Source organism: Chrysemys picta, chromosome 9 (genome assembly GCF_011386835.1).
Source record: "Chrysemys picta bellii isolate R12L10 chromosome 9, ASM1138683v2, whole genome shotgun sequence".
NCBI lineage: Eukaryota > Metazoa > Chordata > Testudines > Emydidae > Chrysemys > Chrysemys picta.
In genome coordinates, this window is record NC_088799.1 from 7,390,114 (window position 1) to 7,403,577 (window position 13,464).

Here is a 13,464-nt window from a genome sequence, read left to right on the forward strand (position 1 = left end):
ACCAATTCAACAGTGAAGAGTTGCTACTGGATAATGTATATTGGTTGTAAGCCAATCATAATAACGTAATCAATGCTGCTCAGAAGCTGCACCATGACTTCAGAGGAGCCCTGCTTCAGTATCACTGCCCGCATTAAAGCAGAAGTCAGATGTTCTGACTTGCCCTGAACAATGTCTGTTATCGATATTATGCTGAGTCACAGAGACTGTGCAGAAACTAAGAGAACTGCAGAGAATGCAAGTATACACAGCACTCAGCATTCTGCCCCACTGCAGAACAGACCATTCGATAACATTTCAGCCTCTAGTAGTGCAATGCTTTAGCCAGGATTAAAACCAACTGCCAAAAAAGGAACTTGATTGCCATTGATCTGAACTGTGTTTTTACGTGTAAAGTACGATTACCTGACATTTAATATTACCCTTTACAACAACATTCTCAATACAGTACTTGCTTTAAAAACCAAAAACTCTTTTTTTTTGCATGAGAAAAGTGACAAACCTATTCTTCATACTGGGGATTTCAGACAGGTGATCTTTCTAGGGTGTTTACTATGAATTCTGACAAATTAGCATGTTTACTAGAGTTTCATATTGTGTGCATATACAAATAGAGAATCCAAATATAAGACATGTTTGCAGTATCAATCACTTATTTTATTCGTTGTTTAAACTAGTATTTATTTCCTTAGCATTTAGATAAAAGAGTTCTTGTGAAAAAGATATGCCCCAATAGATTTCAAGTGTCAGTAGTCATAGTAAACATCCCTCATCTAACTTGAATTGGCATAAATAACTGGTTCTGAGCCACACCTTTCACAAAAGAGGATCATGATTGTCAAGATTTATTGAAAGAAGAACAGGAGTACTTGTGGCACCTTAGAGACTAACAAATTTATTAGAGCATAAGCTTTCGTGGACTACAGCCCACTTCATCAGAAGAAGTGGGCTGTAGTCCACGAAAGCTTATGCTCTAATAAATTTGTTAGTCTCTAAGGTGCCACAAGTACTCCTGTTCTTCTTTTTGCGGATACAGACTAACACGGCTGCTACTCTGAAACCTGTCATTATGCAAGATTTATTGAGTAGTTGGTTTTTTCTGTACACCGATTTATGTTCCCGTTACGATTACCAGCTAGCTACACATATACATATGCATAACTCCATTCTTATTAACCCATCATAAACTCACTAGTCCTGATAACACTGGAGAAGACTAGCACAGCAGCTGAATGGCAGAGCCAATGCCAGAGTTTGGTTCTTAACTGGCAGGGACAATTAACTACTTCTGTGTCCAGCACAGGAAACACAAGCAGCACTAAATAGTAAAGAACTAGATCTATGTAGTGGTATACGGATATAATAAAAGATTCTAATTCATCCCGCTAAGTACAAACAATTCCTACTCCTAAGGCAAGTTAAACATCTGCTTCAGGAAAATAATCCTGAAAAACGCAATGCATGATTAAGAATGTCTTTAAGCTGCTAGCGCTGACTGGGGCATGATTAGCAAAGAGCTCTTTACGTTTTCATGCCATTTCTGTTGCTTCGGTGTTCAGAAGCATCATCCCAATGGTTAAATCAGACCTGTGCTTACAGATTTCTCTTGGCTTTATATCACCACAATTATATAGATAGCCCCATAAATGTGCATCAGAAAATGTGGTCTTTGTCAGAATAGTTGGCATAATTAAATTTAGTTTATTTAATACTCTTGAAAACATCTATTTCAGTTTTGAGCATCTGTTAAGCACTAGTCTCCCCCACTAGTGCAATTTTGCACTAGAGGTTAATATATATACAGCATGCCATCCAACGACCTCTCCTATGCAAGAGGCAGAATGCCCATCATTGACCTTCAAGGTAACAAACCTGGACAAAGCTGGCATGGCAAAATAGGGGTTGCTGTTTGTAATTTATTAAGCTGCCACACACAGACATGGAGAGTGGAAAAGAGAAACTGACCTTATATTTAGCTTGCTGGAATTTCAAACCTTCCTGCTCCGAGCCGGCTCTCTCCCTCACATTTCTATACCCAGGACTGGGTATAACATACTCTTTTCCTAGGTCGATGTCTTTCATCCTCTCCTTCCGTAAACGCCAGGGTTTACAGTTGTATTTTCACCTCAGAAAAATCTAAAGAGAATTAAAATCCCACTTTAAAACATATATCCTACGCCCTAAACAACCCTACACGATTTATAGGAAGCTTTTTAACCAAAGGTCTTGGGTAGCAATTTTGAAATCTTATTATAACATGTGACCAAACTACGCCACAGTGCCTTGTGGAGAACTGATCCAAGAGCACATGAACCCCTTCCTGAGCTAGTTAAAGGATATCTGAAAGTATCCATGAGACTAAAGTGACTCAGTGCAGAAGGGCCACTATAACATCTCCCTCACTTATAATTTTCAAGTATTTCTATCCTATGTAATCTTAATTGCTAGACATCAGTCATTTGATTCTAGCAAATTAAAAAATTTTCAAAAAATGTTTCAATATCAAACACCTAGAGCTCTATTTTCTTGATTGCACAATTTTACATATTCGTATGCTAGTTTCAAAACCCATAGGACAGACAGCATACATCTCTACAAATCTAGCACAAGATATTGTCAGTCTTCTCTACAGCACCCACAGACACTATGAAAAAAGCCTTTCTTAAAGATAATTTTTTCTCCCACACAAGTACTATTCATCTTCATTACAAATGTGCACAAGCATTAAAATGTATGTACATTGTATAGGCAGGCATGTCATCTATTTATTTAGATAGAAATGCTTTGTGCTGCTGTCCATTTCAGACTGTTAACTCTTTCAGGTTAGAATAGCAAATTCATCCATAAAACTGCTTGCACTGAAGTCACCTTGTCCCATAGCATTACATTTTAGATCTCCATAGTTGTCGATTTAAAAAACAAGTCACTATGAAGAGGTCAGTTTAAAATCATACTGCAGCCAGAAAAATGTACTGGTGCAATGGACCATAACCCGATCATATGCAGTAACATCCACCAACCTCTCATATTAATTGCTTAAAGATCATTATCCAGGCTATTTCTGTAACATGCCCTTTGCCTCATATTTACAACTAGCCCTATTGATTTACAAGGTGGATCAAGTAATAGCTTTTATTGGACCCACTTTTGTTGGTGAGAGACAGAAATTGGCCTAGCACAAGATATTGCCTCACCCACCTTGCCTCTCTAATATCCCGGGACTCCCCACGGCTACCACATAACCTATTTACTTACAGAGAACCAGAAGGTTTCCCACTATGCCCCTCCAGAGAGATCCACTCATGGAAGCAGGAATCCACGGGGGAAAAAACCACATGGGCCTCCTCCTCCTTTCCCCCATCCCTGCCTGCCTTGGGATTTATTTGTCTGCGCCGGGCGAGAATGATTCTTCATCTCGCTGCCGCCAGGCCTCGGTTTGCATCCAGAGCGTTCGCGGTACCTTGCTGGATGCTCCATCATCTCTGCTGCAGCACCCGCTGGGGGGCCCGCCGCACCCGGCACCCACTGGCTACCGTGCCAGCGCCACTAACGCACAGACACCAGCAACCCCGCCTGCAGATCTGCAGACGGGAGCAGCCACCTGCCTCCCCCGGCCAAGCCACCGTGCACCCCCCACCCCCCTTCCTAACACCGGGCGTTTGTAGCCCCCCTCCCCCCGGTGCAAACAGCAGCGCCTGCACGCAGCATGAACAAGGGAGGGGTCCTCGGCCCTGACTGCCCTCTGCACCCCCAGCCCTGCACTGCAATCCCGCCCCCCGGAGCCACAAGCGGTACCCCCCCCATGGCACGGGGGGGCGGTGGTGTGTGCGCCCCCCCCCCCGTCCCATGGATCCCGGCGGGGGGGGGAGGCGGTGGTGTGTGCGCCCCCCCCCATGGATCCCGGGGGGGGGGGGGAAGGTGGTGTGTGCGCCCCATGGATCCCGGGGGGGGGGGGGGAGGAAGGCGGGGTAATGTCCCCTCCCAGCCTGGTCTACACGAGCCCCGCCTGGGTGCCCGGGGCACCGGCTCCCTCTCCCACCCTGGGGGCGGCCCCGCCTCACCGGTCCCTGGTGCGGGGGGGGGGGAGCTGCCCCCACCCAGCCATAACCTCGCCCCGCCCGCCCGTTACCTCGCCCGGCTACTGCCCCGCTGCTGCGGCTTCTGCACTCAGCGGCCCCCGCAGCCAAACCACCACCTTATAGCGGCGCCGGTGTCCCCACTGCGCCTGCGCGGTGCCGAGTCTCGCGCGAGGAACGACGGGACTCGTAGTCCCCACGGCTAAGGCTGCGGAGCCGAGCCTAGGGGGCAGGAACGACACTTCCCGGCAGCCCCCGCGCCGGCCGGCTACTGTACTCTCCCTGCCGGTGCCGCAGCGCTCGCCGGGTCTGGAACGTTCTCCGCGGTCCTGTGGCCCCGCACGATGTGAAGCGGGAGGGTCGGGTGCAGGACGTGGGGGGCACGCGGCGGGGAGCGCCCCCTGCAGGGCGGGGGGTAGGTGGCAGCAGCATGCGAGGGTGGGGAGGACCCTCTGCAAACGGCAGCACCCCAGCCCCTTGCAGAGGGGCGGTGCGCGGCACTGCAGAAAGGGATAACGCCAGGCCCAGGGCAGGGCAGGGCGGGGGTCTCTCTGCTTGAGAGAGGCCCCTGGTTTCCCCTGCCTTGTTCTCTCACCCACTCCAGCTCATTTACATTGCATTAGGCCTGCCTGCAGTGGGGCAGCTTAGAGGGACCCCCCCAAAAACAAACCACACTTATTTCCCCCCTCCCCCGTATAAATGTAAAGACAGCTTCTGTTAGAGGGTGTGTCTCATAGGGAAAAGACCCTGTTGCAGGCCAACAAGAAAAAGTATTAGGAGAATCTGCATTCTCATCTTGTTCATTTGGGGCATCATTCATCCAAGGCTGAGTACAACCTAGGATAGCAAAATACATAGGGTCTGTTTCTTCTCCATGTTTCAGAGTAACAGCCGTGTTAGTCTGTATCCGCAAAAAGAAGAACAGGAGGACTTGTGGCACCTTAGAGACTAACAAATTTATTAGAGCATAAGCTTTCGTGGACTACAGCCCACTTCTTCGGATGCATATAGCATATTTGTTAGTCTCTAAGGTGCCACAAGTACTCCTGTTCTTCTTTCTTCTGCATGTGGCTCTGAATAAGGGGCAAGTACAACTACCACAGCCAGAAGTTCAGGCTCCCACATCCTGACTAACAACTAGACCCCATTCTGTCCCCTCACATCCTTCATAAATATTAACAGATTGAGAGATACAGATACAGCTGTATCCCTAAACACACTTCATCCACTAAGAAACAGATGGCAGCTTTTCACTAGCAAAGACCCTTAAAAACAAACAAGGGGACTAGAGTTTCCTCCTCTGTTTTAAAAAAGCCTTACCCCAACCCAGCAATTCTATCAGAAGTTAATCTAGGCTGATGTCTTGAGTAAGCAATTTATATAAACAGGTGCCCATTGCTATACCAATAATTGTTCTCCTGTCAGTAACTTTCTTCATCAAAGCTGCTATTTTTCAGGGTGCTGAAACAGAATCATTGTAAAACTGGCATGTGGGAAACCAACAAGTAAACTGGACCCTGAATGTTTGTTTCGGATCCAGGGGAAAAGAGCACAAATAGATAAGTAGGCTTGGCAGAATTCAATATTTTGTAACAAATTCTTTAGATAAAATGCTTAATAAATGGATATCTGTTTAAATGTTCAGTTGTGAGAGACTATGTGAGGGATCAGAATCTAATGACATGCTGAAATTCAAAAGTTAAATACAAGTAGTCAACATCACATGTCAAAAAAACAAATATCCTTAGATCAGACTAAGTTCTCAAATGCCATTTCTCTTTGCCTTTTTGTACATTTCAGTCTATCAGTGGCAATATTTTTTTCATTGGTTGTGTGTATGAAATTGACCTTTACCAACATCGACTGATAAAGATCTAACCCTTCCAAGCCTATATATAATAATGACACCACTGACAGATGTTTCAGGGTCAGCCTATACATAACTCCAGGAGTATTCATGAGCACACTGACATATCACTCTGATCCTGTACTATTTCTGGCAAAATTGAGAATCCTCTCCATGGAGGGTACACTAATATATTGGGACAGCAAGCCAGTTACTAACCAAAAGCAGAAGAATAGCATGGCAGGGCAGCCATGAAAGCACAGGGCTAATATGTTGGGTAATCATGCGTCTTCCCTTAAAATACTCCACTGAACTCAGCTATGCAATTTCAAACTGGTTTGGTTGGAATTTTACTGTGTTTGGGGATTATTTCATGTCAAGTGATACTGTGCACTCCATATTTTATAAACAAGGGCGGATATTTGGACAGGAGCCAGAAGGATAAAGGGAACCTAAAACACTTTTGCATGGAGTTATAAAACTGGACTCCTATTTACAACACACAGGAGTTGAGATGTAAAAATACACACAGCTGCAATTGAACAGCACAACCAACAAGGTACAGGGTGTGAAGAATCATAGAACCTGAAGGGACCTCGAAAGGTCATCTAGTCCAGTACCCTGATGCTGAGAGAGAATCCAAGAACTCAGCATGATTTAAATCCAATATAAAAATAACTTATTTTAGTGTGTTGACATGCGTCATCTTGACCAGAATAAAATATCTGCCAAATATTTTAAAACACCCATGAGTTCTGGGCATCCTGTACCAAATGTGGGCCTTACACAGGCTTCCCAATGAGCAGTTTGCCTGGAGTCTCATTCCAAGGTTGTAATTCTAAAAGCCAGGAACACGTGTACTTTGTCCTCTGGCACAATAATGGGGAAGTAGCCCTTGATCCCGAAATGCTTGCATTGGGCTTTTTTAAACAAACCTGCATGCTGCAGTCTTGTTACCAGGGGGGTCCAGCAGGTAGTTCTCAGCCTTCCTGACCCCAGAAGGGCACAGAGTAGCTTTCAAGTGAGTCTTTGGCGCCTGAATTGTGGAAGAAACAGGAAAGGAATTTAATTTTTTGTTTTGTTTTTTAGTTGAAGAAATGAGAGAGCTCAAAAGGTTCTGTGGCATCTGGTTGGAGACATGGGGAAGGACTGAACATTCAGCAAAAACACCAAAACCATTGGAAATGAGATCGTGACGAGACAAGCGGAGGAGAGGAAGTCATCCCAGTAAATGAAGCAGAAGTAGAGTGCGCTGTGGCTGTGACTACACTGGCATTTTCCTTTATGTCCGTCACCTTTCCACTAGCACAAGGGCAGCTCCCCCGGTGGGAGGAATAGTAGGAGCACTAGAAGAACGGGTACTGACATTTTAACCAGTATCACCTAACTTTGCTCAGGTCAGGTCTAGGCAACGTAGTGGTTGAAGCACGGGCGGCCTATTCACACTTGCATTCCTACAACTATAGATGCCCTATGCTTTTAGGGCTGGGTTCATTCCCCCATAATGACCAATGATAGCAGACTTTACCTAGACAAGGCCTGTAGGGAATTAAAAGTGTCACTGATTCAGGATCTGGGATTTGCTATTTTCAATCCCAGACCAGGGATTTTAAAAAGTGACATAGCCAAACCAAGGGACCAGTGAGCTTTTGAGACTAGTGTCTGGCGAACCACCAACCCTAGAAAATGTTTGATATCTGACAAGTGGGCTACCATCTAAGAGCTGGGATTCAGAGCATATAAAGTATCTGCTTCTAACCCTGGCAGATGAGAGGATACTGAACCTCAGCAATCACCTCATTCTGATTACCAACCTGTTTTGTTTTTGCCACTTGAACGTAAACACTATTTTAGTGTCTTGAGAACCACTAACAAGAAGCCAACCCTATAAGCAAGCTGAAAGCTGAGAACTTGTGCAAAGAGGGAGCAAAGTCAGCTCGGAACAGCTGGCCTCCAAAGATGCAGAAAAAAGTCAGGAGCAGAAGTATGCCAGAGATGGAGAGCTGCAGAAGGGAGGGAGATGAAGCTTCAAACAAACCAAGTTACCGTCTGATCTAAGCCATTTGGATTTGATAAATGGAGTGTCACCAGGTTATCCAGAAAATCCAAATTCAGTGTATGGAAGTGATGGCCTATCTCCATCACTATAATATCTGAGCACTTGCATCCCCCCACTGAAGCACTCAGAGCACATGTTGCAGAGAATTACTTAGTTACATTACCTGAACTTACCAAAACTTCAGTCTCTTGGGTAGAAACAAGCGGACATCACTTAGTGCTTCAGCAGTTCTTCCCAATTAAAACTCATATGCTAGTTTAAGCATTACTGCAAACGTGGCTTGGATCACCAGTACAATATCTCCTTTTAGAAGCGCACCACAGACCAATCAGTGGAAAGTCTTGTAACACAACTGCACAAAAATAAAATTCAAGCTGCAGCCCAATGTTATCCAGAGCCTGGACAAAGCCAAGTAATATCAGCTACACAAAGAGGAGGAGATGGGACAGTGGGTTAGTTCAATAATTTCCCTCTGCTGCACAATTAGCTGCAAATTCTGCGTAAGGCCCTAAGTGGACATGAGTTGGAGGCTGTGCTCCTAGTCCAAGGAAATTTGTCCACAAAGGAGAAAGTGTAATTTAACTCAGTGTGACCTGATTGACAGGGTCCATCAACAAACCTAGTTTTGGAATAGTAGGAGATGCTGCAAGATAGTAGAGATGCATAATGAAGCACTTCTAGTGCTTCCCTAGTCTATAAGGGTTGCCACCAGTCTCAGCCTCACCCCATCTCGCCACATCCTGCAAGACTTCAGAACAGAGTGCAATCCCAATATTGCATTCAGGTAGGACGATGCATGAGAATGCATCTTGCTTGACAACTTTAAAAGCTGGAGGCCACCTGCACTCTGCTTAGTTCTTTGTTCTTGTGCAACTCAGTGTTCAGTGAGTTACTCGTCCCCCTGTGAGCACAGTCCACAGGGGATATAACTCTGCCACAGCAGCTCCCAGATAGGGAATTCAGTTCAAGCTGCAGAGGCTCTCGTGTACAGTTCTGGAGGCCCCAGGTTCAATTCCGGTAACACGGCTTGTTCTTTCACTTCCTCACTATGTGGTGCGTTCAGCCACAACACAAATGACAGGATTGAGAAATTCATTTCCTTTTCCTTGAGTCAACCAGGAGACCTATGACCATCTGTCTGGCCTGAGGCACCCTAGTTCCCATCAGCTCCAATAAAAAGCACAAGCTCTGGGAAGAGCCGAAGGGACTGCAATTATCAGCTCGTTCCTGGTTTTTTTAAATCCACTTTATGGTGGCTGATCTTTTATTAGAACTTAATGTTCATTTCTGACCCGTCTGATTCCACAGAAGATTCCTCAGAGCTTCTGCTAGGAGTTAGATTCTGCTCACTGATAGAGGGGTGTCTGACCAATCTCAGCCCCCAAGAACCAGTCCTGGCTATTATGCAACTCATTTCAGGAACACCACTCAGTAAGTTGTAACAGCACGCTAGGGACTTGATGTTCTTTTGGACTCACCCATGTCAAATGTGCCGATGCCAGAACACCAGCCTAATTTACACAGATATCAACGGGTCCTGGAATTGAAGTGCAGCACTGGAAAGGATCTGTGTGTGCTGTGTAGGCTGGATTGGATTTGTCAAGTGACAGAAAGGTCACTTCTGCTTTCCTACAAGCCGGGGAGTTTAACAGCGAGGGATAACCGTGTGATAAGAAGTCATTACAAAGGTGGCAGTTTTGTCATGGTAAGAAATGGGAAAGTCACAATTTTAATTTAAGAGAAACTGTGGCACATACTGTAGTACTGAGACATTTGCAATGGGAAATGAGAAGAGTTACCAACACACTTTACAAGTGTTTTATGCTATTAAAGTTTAATTAACCATTTCAAATTCTTGCAAATCCAGATTCTGCTACACTGGCCATCTCAGAGGCTCAAAACTGGGATCTGAGCTCTCTCTGCAGAGGGTCCATCGGCTGCAGAAAATCTTCTGTAAGAGATTAGAATGACCATGGATCTCATTGCTTTCAGAACAGAGTGCAAGACTGCCCTTCCCCATAACTTTCTCACAGTAAGAATATGTAAACATAAAACATGATTATGCACCACTCTTCCCAGCAGGGACAACAATCAACTTTCATATAAGCCACTCCAGTACTAAAGGGATGAGTGCGGGACAGATACAAAGTCCCAGTGGGGCAGGCAGAAAAACAGTTACACACACCATCAAACAGTGGAATTTTCACAGCAAGCTAGTTTCCAATTTCATGCTAGGGTTAAGATCTTTCAGGAGCTCAGCTTTTTCATGAGGGACCTGATGGTCCCTGCAACTTGCACCCCTTAGATGGGAAGTATTAACAACTACGATGTTAGCCACCTTGCAAGCTGGTGGGCTACACTAATTGGGATTTGCCCCAAGCCCTTGTTAAGCCAAGTGTCATGAGGAGGTAAGGGGATGGGATCAGATCAAAGCAATCTGCCCCTCAGCTCACAACTGAAAACCAACCCAGAACTCTTTAAACCAATTAAAGGTGGGGGTAATTCCACTGATTTCCAAGGTACTATGAGGACACATGAGATCTAAATTATGCAGTAGGGACCCCAAATAGTGCACCAGGCCTTTTCTCCTTCACCCCCACCCCATCTAATCCAATCAGGGCTCTGTGTGTAACTGGTGTATTCCAATATTAATTTTTTTTGTATGCTTCTCCTGATGTTCAACATTCCTTATGCTGCAGATCAATGTATCTATGCTGTATAAGGTGGTGGGGGGGGGGGGGGAGAAGAGGGAGAAAGCAGGAACTGTTTGGACATGGAGCAGTTGGGGTTTTTGACACTCATGAAGATATATGGAAGCCGATTTTGGTGTCCAAGAGGGATCTGATGGTTTTGGAGATGGGGATGGGATGGGATCGTGCGCTCTCTCTCTCGCCAGCAGAGGAGCTAAAACTGGAAGGAGGGAGTTTGAATTCCTTGTTCCCCACCCCAGGCAACTTGCTGCTTCACTGTGTACCTCCCCTGACATCTGCCCCTACATGCAAAATTGACACGCACATGCAGTAGCTGGATGTTTATGCAACAGTGATCAGCCATGTGAAATAGTTCATGCTAGCACTCAAAGTGGCATCATGTTTCAGAATTAAACCCCCACTGGAATGAACTGGGCAGCTCACACTTTTTCAGAGCTGCAGACTCAGGCAAACAATCACAGCATTGGTTTAGTATCTTCCCAACCATAAAGGCCAAGGATTACTACTTTTGCTTAAATGAAAGCCAAGCATCTGAAGCAAAGTTATGTGGCAATTTAAAAATAATCCACAGTTTTGCAGCAATGTAAGTCACAATCACATTACGCACAAGGCTCCGCTTACCTCATATTACTGGGATATTTCTCTGTGCTTATTCATTTCTCTGTGCCTTTTGGTTTTAGCCAAGCGCAGAAGTCTTGCAAGAGACTATTCTCACTGTGTCAATCAGGTCTGTGTTAGAAAGTTTTGGTATTGTGAGATTTCCAGTTTAAAGTGAATATGTAAAGGGAGCCTCACTACTACAGTTCACCCTGTTCTATTGTTTAGGTCAGGCAGTAAGGAACATGGCAGAGCATTCCATCCAACTTTACCTTGCCTCAAGAGCCCTTTCCTTATTGTGGAAGAGATAATGCACTGGTTAAATCCAGCAGCCACGAGTCTGAAACTATTTTTGACTGGGATCAGATTTAATGGAATCAGAAGGTCAACGATTGCAAAGTCAAGAGTAAAATTAAATATAGGGAACAAGCCCAGAGCAGTTAATCTGTACGAAGTGTGGGACTGTTTGATCTCTTTAGAAAACCGGATAACTTCAAGGACAACACATATGTTAAACAACAGCAGTGGAGCAGCCTCTTAGCAATAGCTGACCCTGTATTTAATACTGCTCGTGCCAGATCCAGGGTGACTGCTAAATTAGAAGTCTGTTCCACAGCTCGAGTTTGATGTCTGCACATTCTTGCAGGCAAGGAATGGACAAGATTTAAGGCTTAGCCACCTCTCGCTGTTGGTTAGTAAATGGACAGAATTACAGTCTAACAAGGCTAAAGCAAAAAGGGACAGATATGCTTGTCTTGAAATTGGATTGGAAGCTTCAGATTCAAACCCTACCCCCTTCTTCCCCCCACTCCCCATGGTTCTGGGATGTGGAGTGGGAGTTTTGGTTCAGGACACATATCTAGCACTCAGAAAACATAGGGCCCACCTCCCCCCCCCAGATCTGCCTATGTTTTTTTCCCACTTGGCAAGTTTACATTGCAAGGACAAAGGTCATGTCAAGGGACAGGTCCCAAGAGACCACGTTCCTGGATTTGTTTTCAACTCTGTATTCTGACAGGTTGTATTTGCACTGGAACCAGCCAGGGCTCAAAACACAATTCCAGCCTAGGCGACTCCCTCACTATTGCCAAATACAAGCCCTGGCTGCTATGAGTTGAGAACTAGTCTCTAGATGGAGGAGCAGTTGGAATCCTTGGCCAGAGATAATGCTACAAAAGACTCTTCCTTTCCACCGACTCCTGAGGTGCCTACAATCTCAGTCCTGCTGCCTGTACCAGGGTGCTCCTCATACTCTTGTTCCAGCACAGCCAGAAGACAAAAGTCCCTGGTTAGACAAGCCAGGGGTGTTCATGCTTCTGGAGACGCACAGGGACAATCAAAGCAGCAGCTAGTTTCCTTAGCTAGGTCATGTCAGCATGTGATTTTTGTAACCGACAGCGGCTTTCCTCAAATCAGCAGAATCACTTCCGGGCCCCATCAATGTGATAGAGCAGGGGTTCTCAAACGTCATTGCACCGCGACCCCCTTCGGACAACAAAAATTACACCACCACCCCAGGAGCGGGGAACGAAGCCTGAGCCCTGCCACCCCAGATACGTGGGGGTGGGAGGGTGGCAAGGCCAAAGCCAAAGCCCTACCAGGCTTGTAATCTGAGCCCCACCACCCAGGGCGGAAGCCAAAGCCTGAGCCCCACCGCCCAGGGCTGAAGCCCTGGGGTCCCAACCCACTTTGGGATTCCAACCCCCAGTTTGAGAATTGCTGTGATAGATGTTCTGGAAAAACACTAATAAAATACAGATTTAGCCAAACCAGCCCCATGGGACAGTGTGTGCAGGGAGAGGACTTCCCCCATTCTCCCTCCCTGGCAGGGTTATTTTCAAATTTAGAAAGATAAAGGACAAATAAAAATAGGCAAGAATTAAAGTGACTGTTGGCAAGGAAAAAGCCAGGCCCATCTATATTAACCAACTGCAGGATCAGGGTCTAAACCTCATATCCTAGATTTGGTATAAAATCAGCCATTTTTTGGATTATTTTTAAAGTTACTCTAGATACTTCAGTGTATATGGAGTTTATTTCATTGTTCCTCTTTGCCGCCGTTTTAACCCTTTGTCACTTTCCTAGGAAGATGAACCCTCCAGCCCCTTTTCACCTTAGGGTTGTCAACTTTCTAATAGCACAAAACCAAACACTCTTGCGCCACTACCAGTCTCA

General features: G+C 45.5%; 1 protein-coding gene across 32 annotated transcripts in view; it reads right to left on the reverse strand.

The window, feature by feature from the left end:
• ABCC5 (ATP binding cassette subfamily C member 5) overlaps positions 1–13,464 on the reverse strand; it is a 97,751-nt gene that overhangs the window by 63,057 nt on the left and 21,230 nt on the right. For 5 of the 32 annotated variants that reach the window (XM_065557621.1, XM_065557634.1, XM_065557642.1 and 2 more), the window contains 3 exons: positions 8,155–8,333; positions 6,858–6,958; positions 1,966–2,136 (listed from right to left, as the gene is read on the reverse strand). In XM_065557621.1, the coding sequence (XP_065413693.1) occupies positions 1,966–2,082 (117 nt within the window). In that variant the 5' untranslated portion in view covers positions 2,083–2,136; positions 6,858–6,958; positions 8,155–8,333. Of the gene's footprint in view, positions 1–1,965; positions 2,137–3,255; positions 3,742–4,129; positions 4,443–6,857; positions 6,959–8,154; positions 9,030–13,464 lie in introns of those variants that run through there. The other 27 variants (XR_010590551.1, XM_065557626.1, XM_005284032.4 and 24 more) reach the window with 18 other exon arrangements.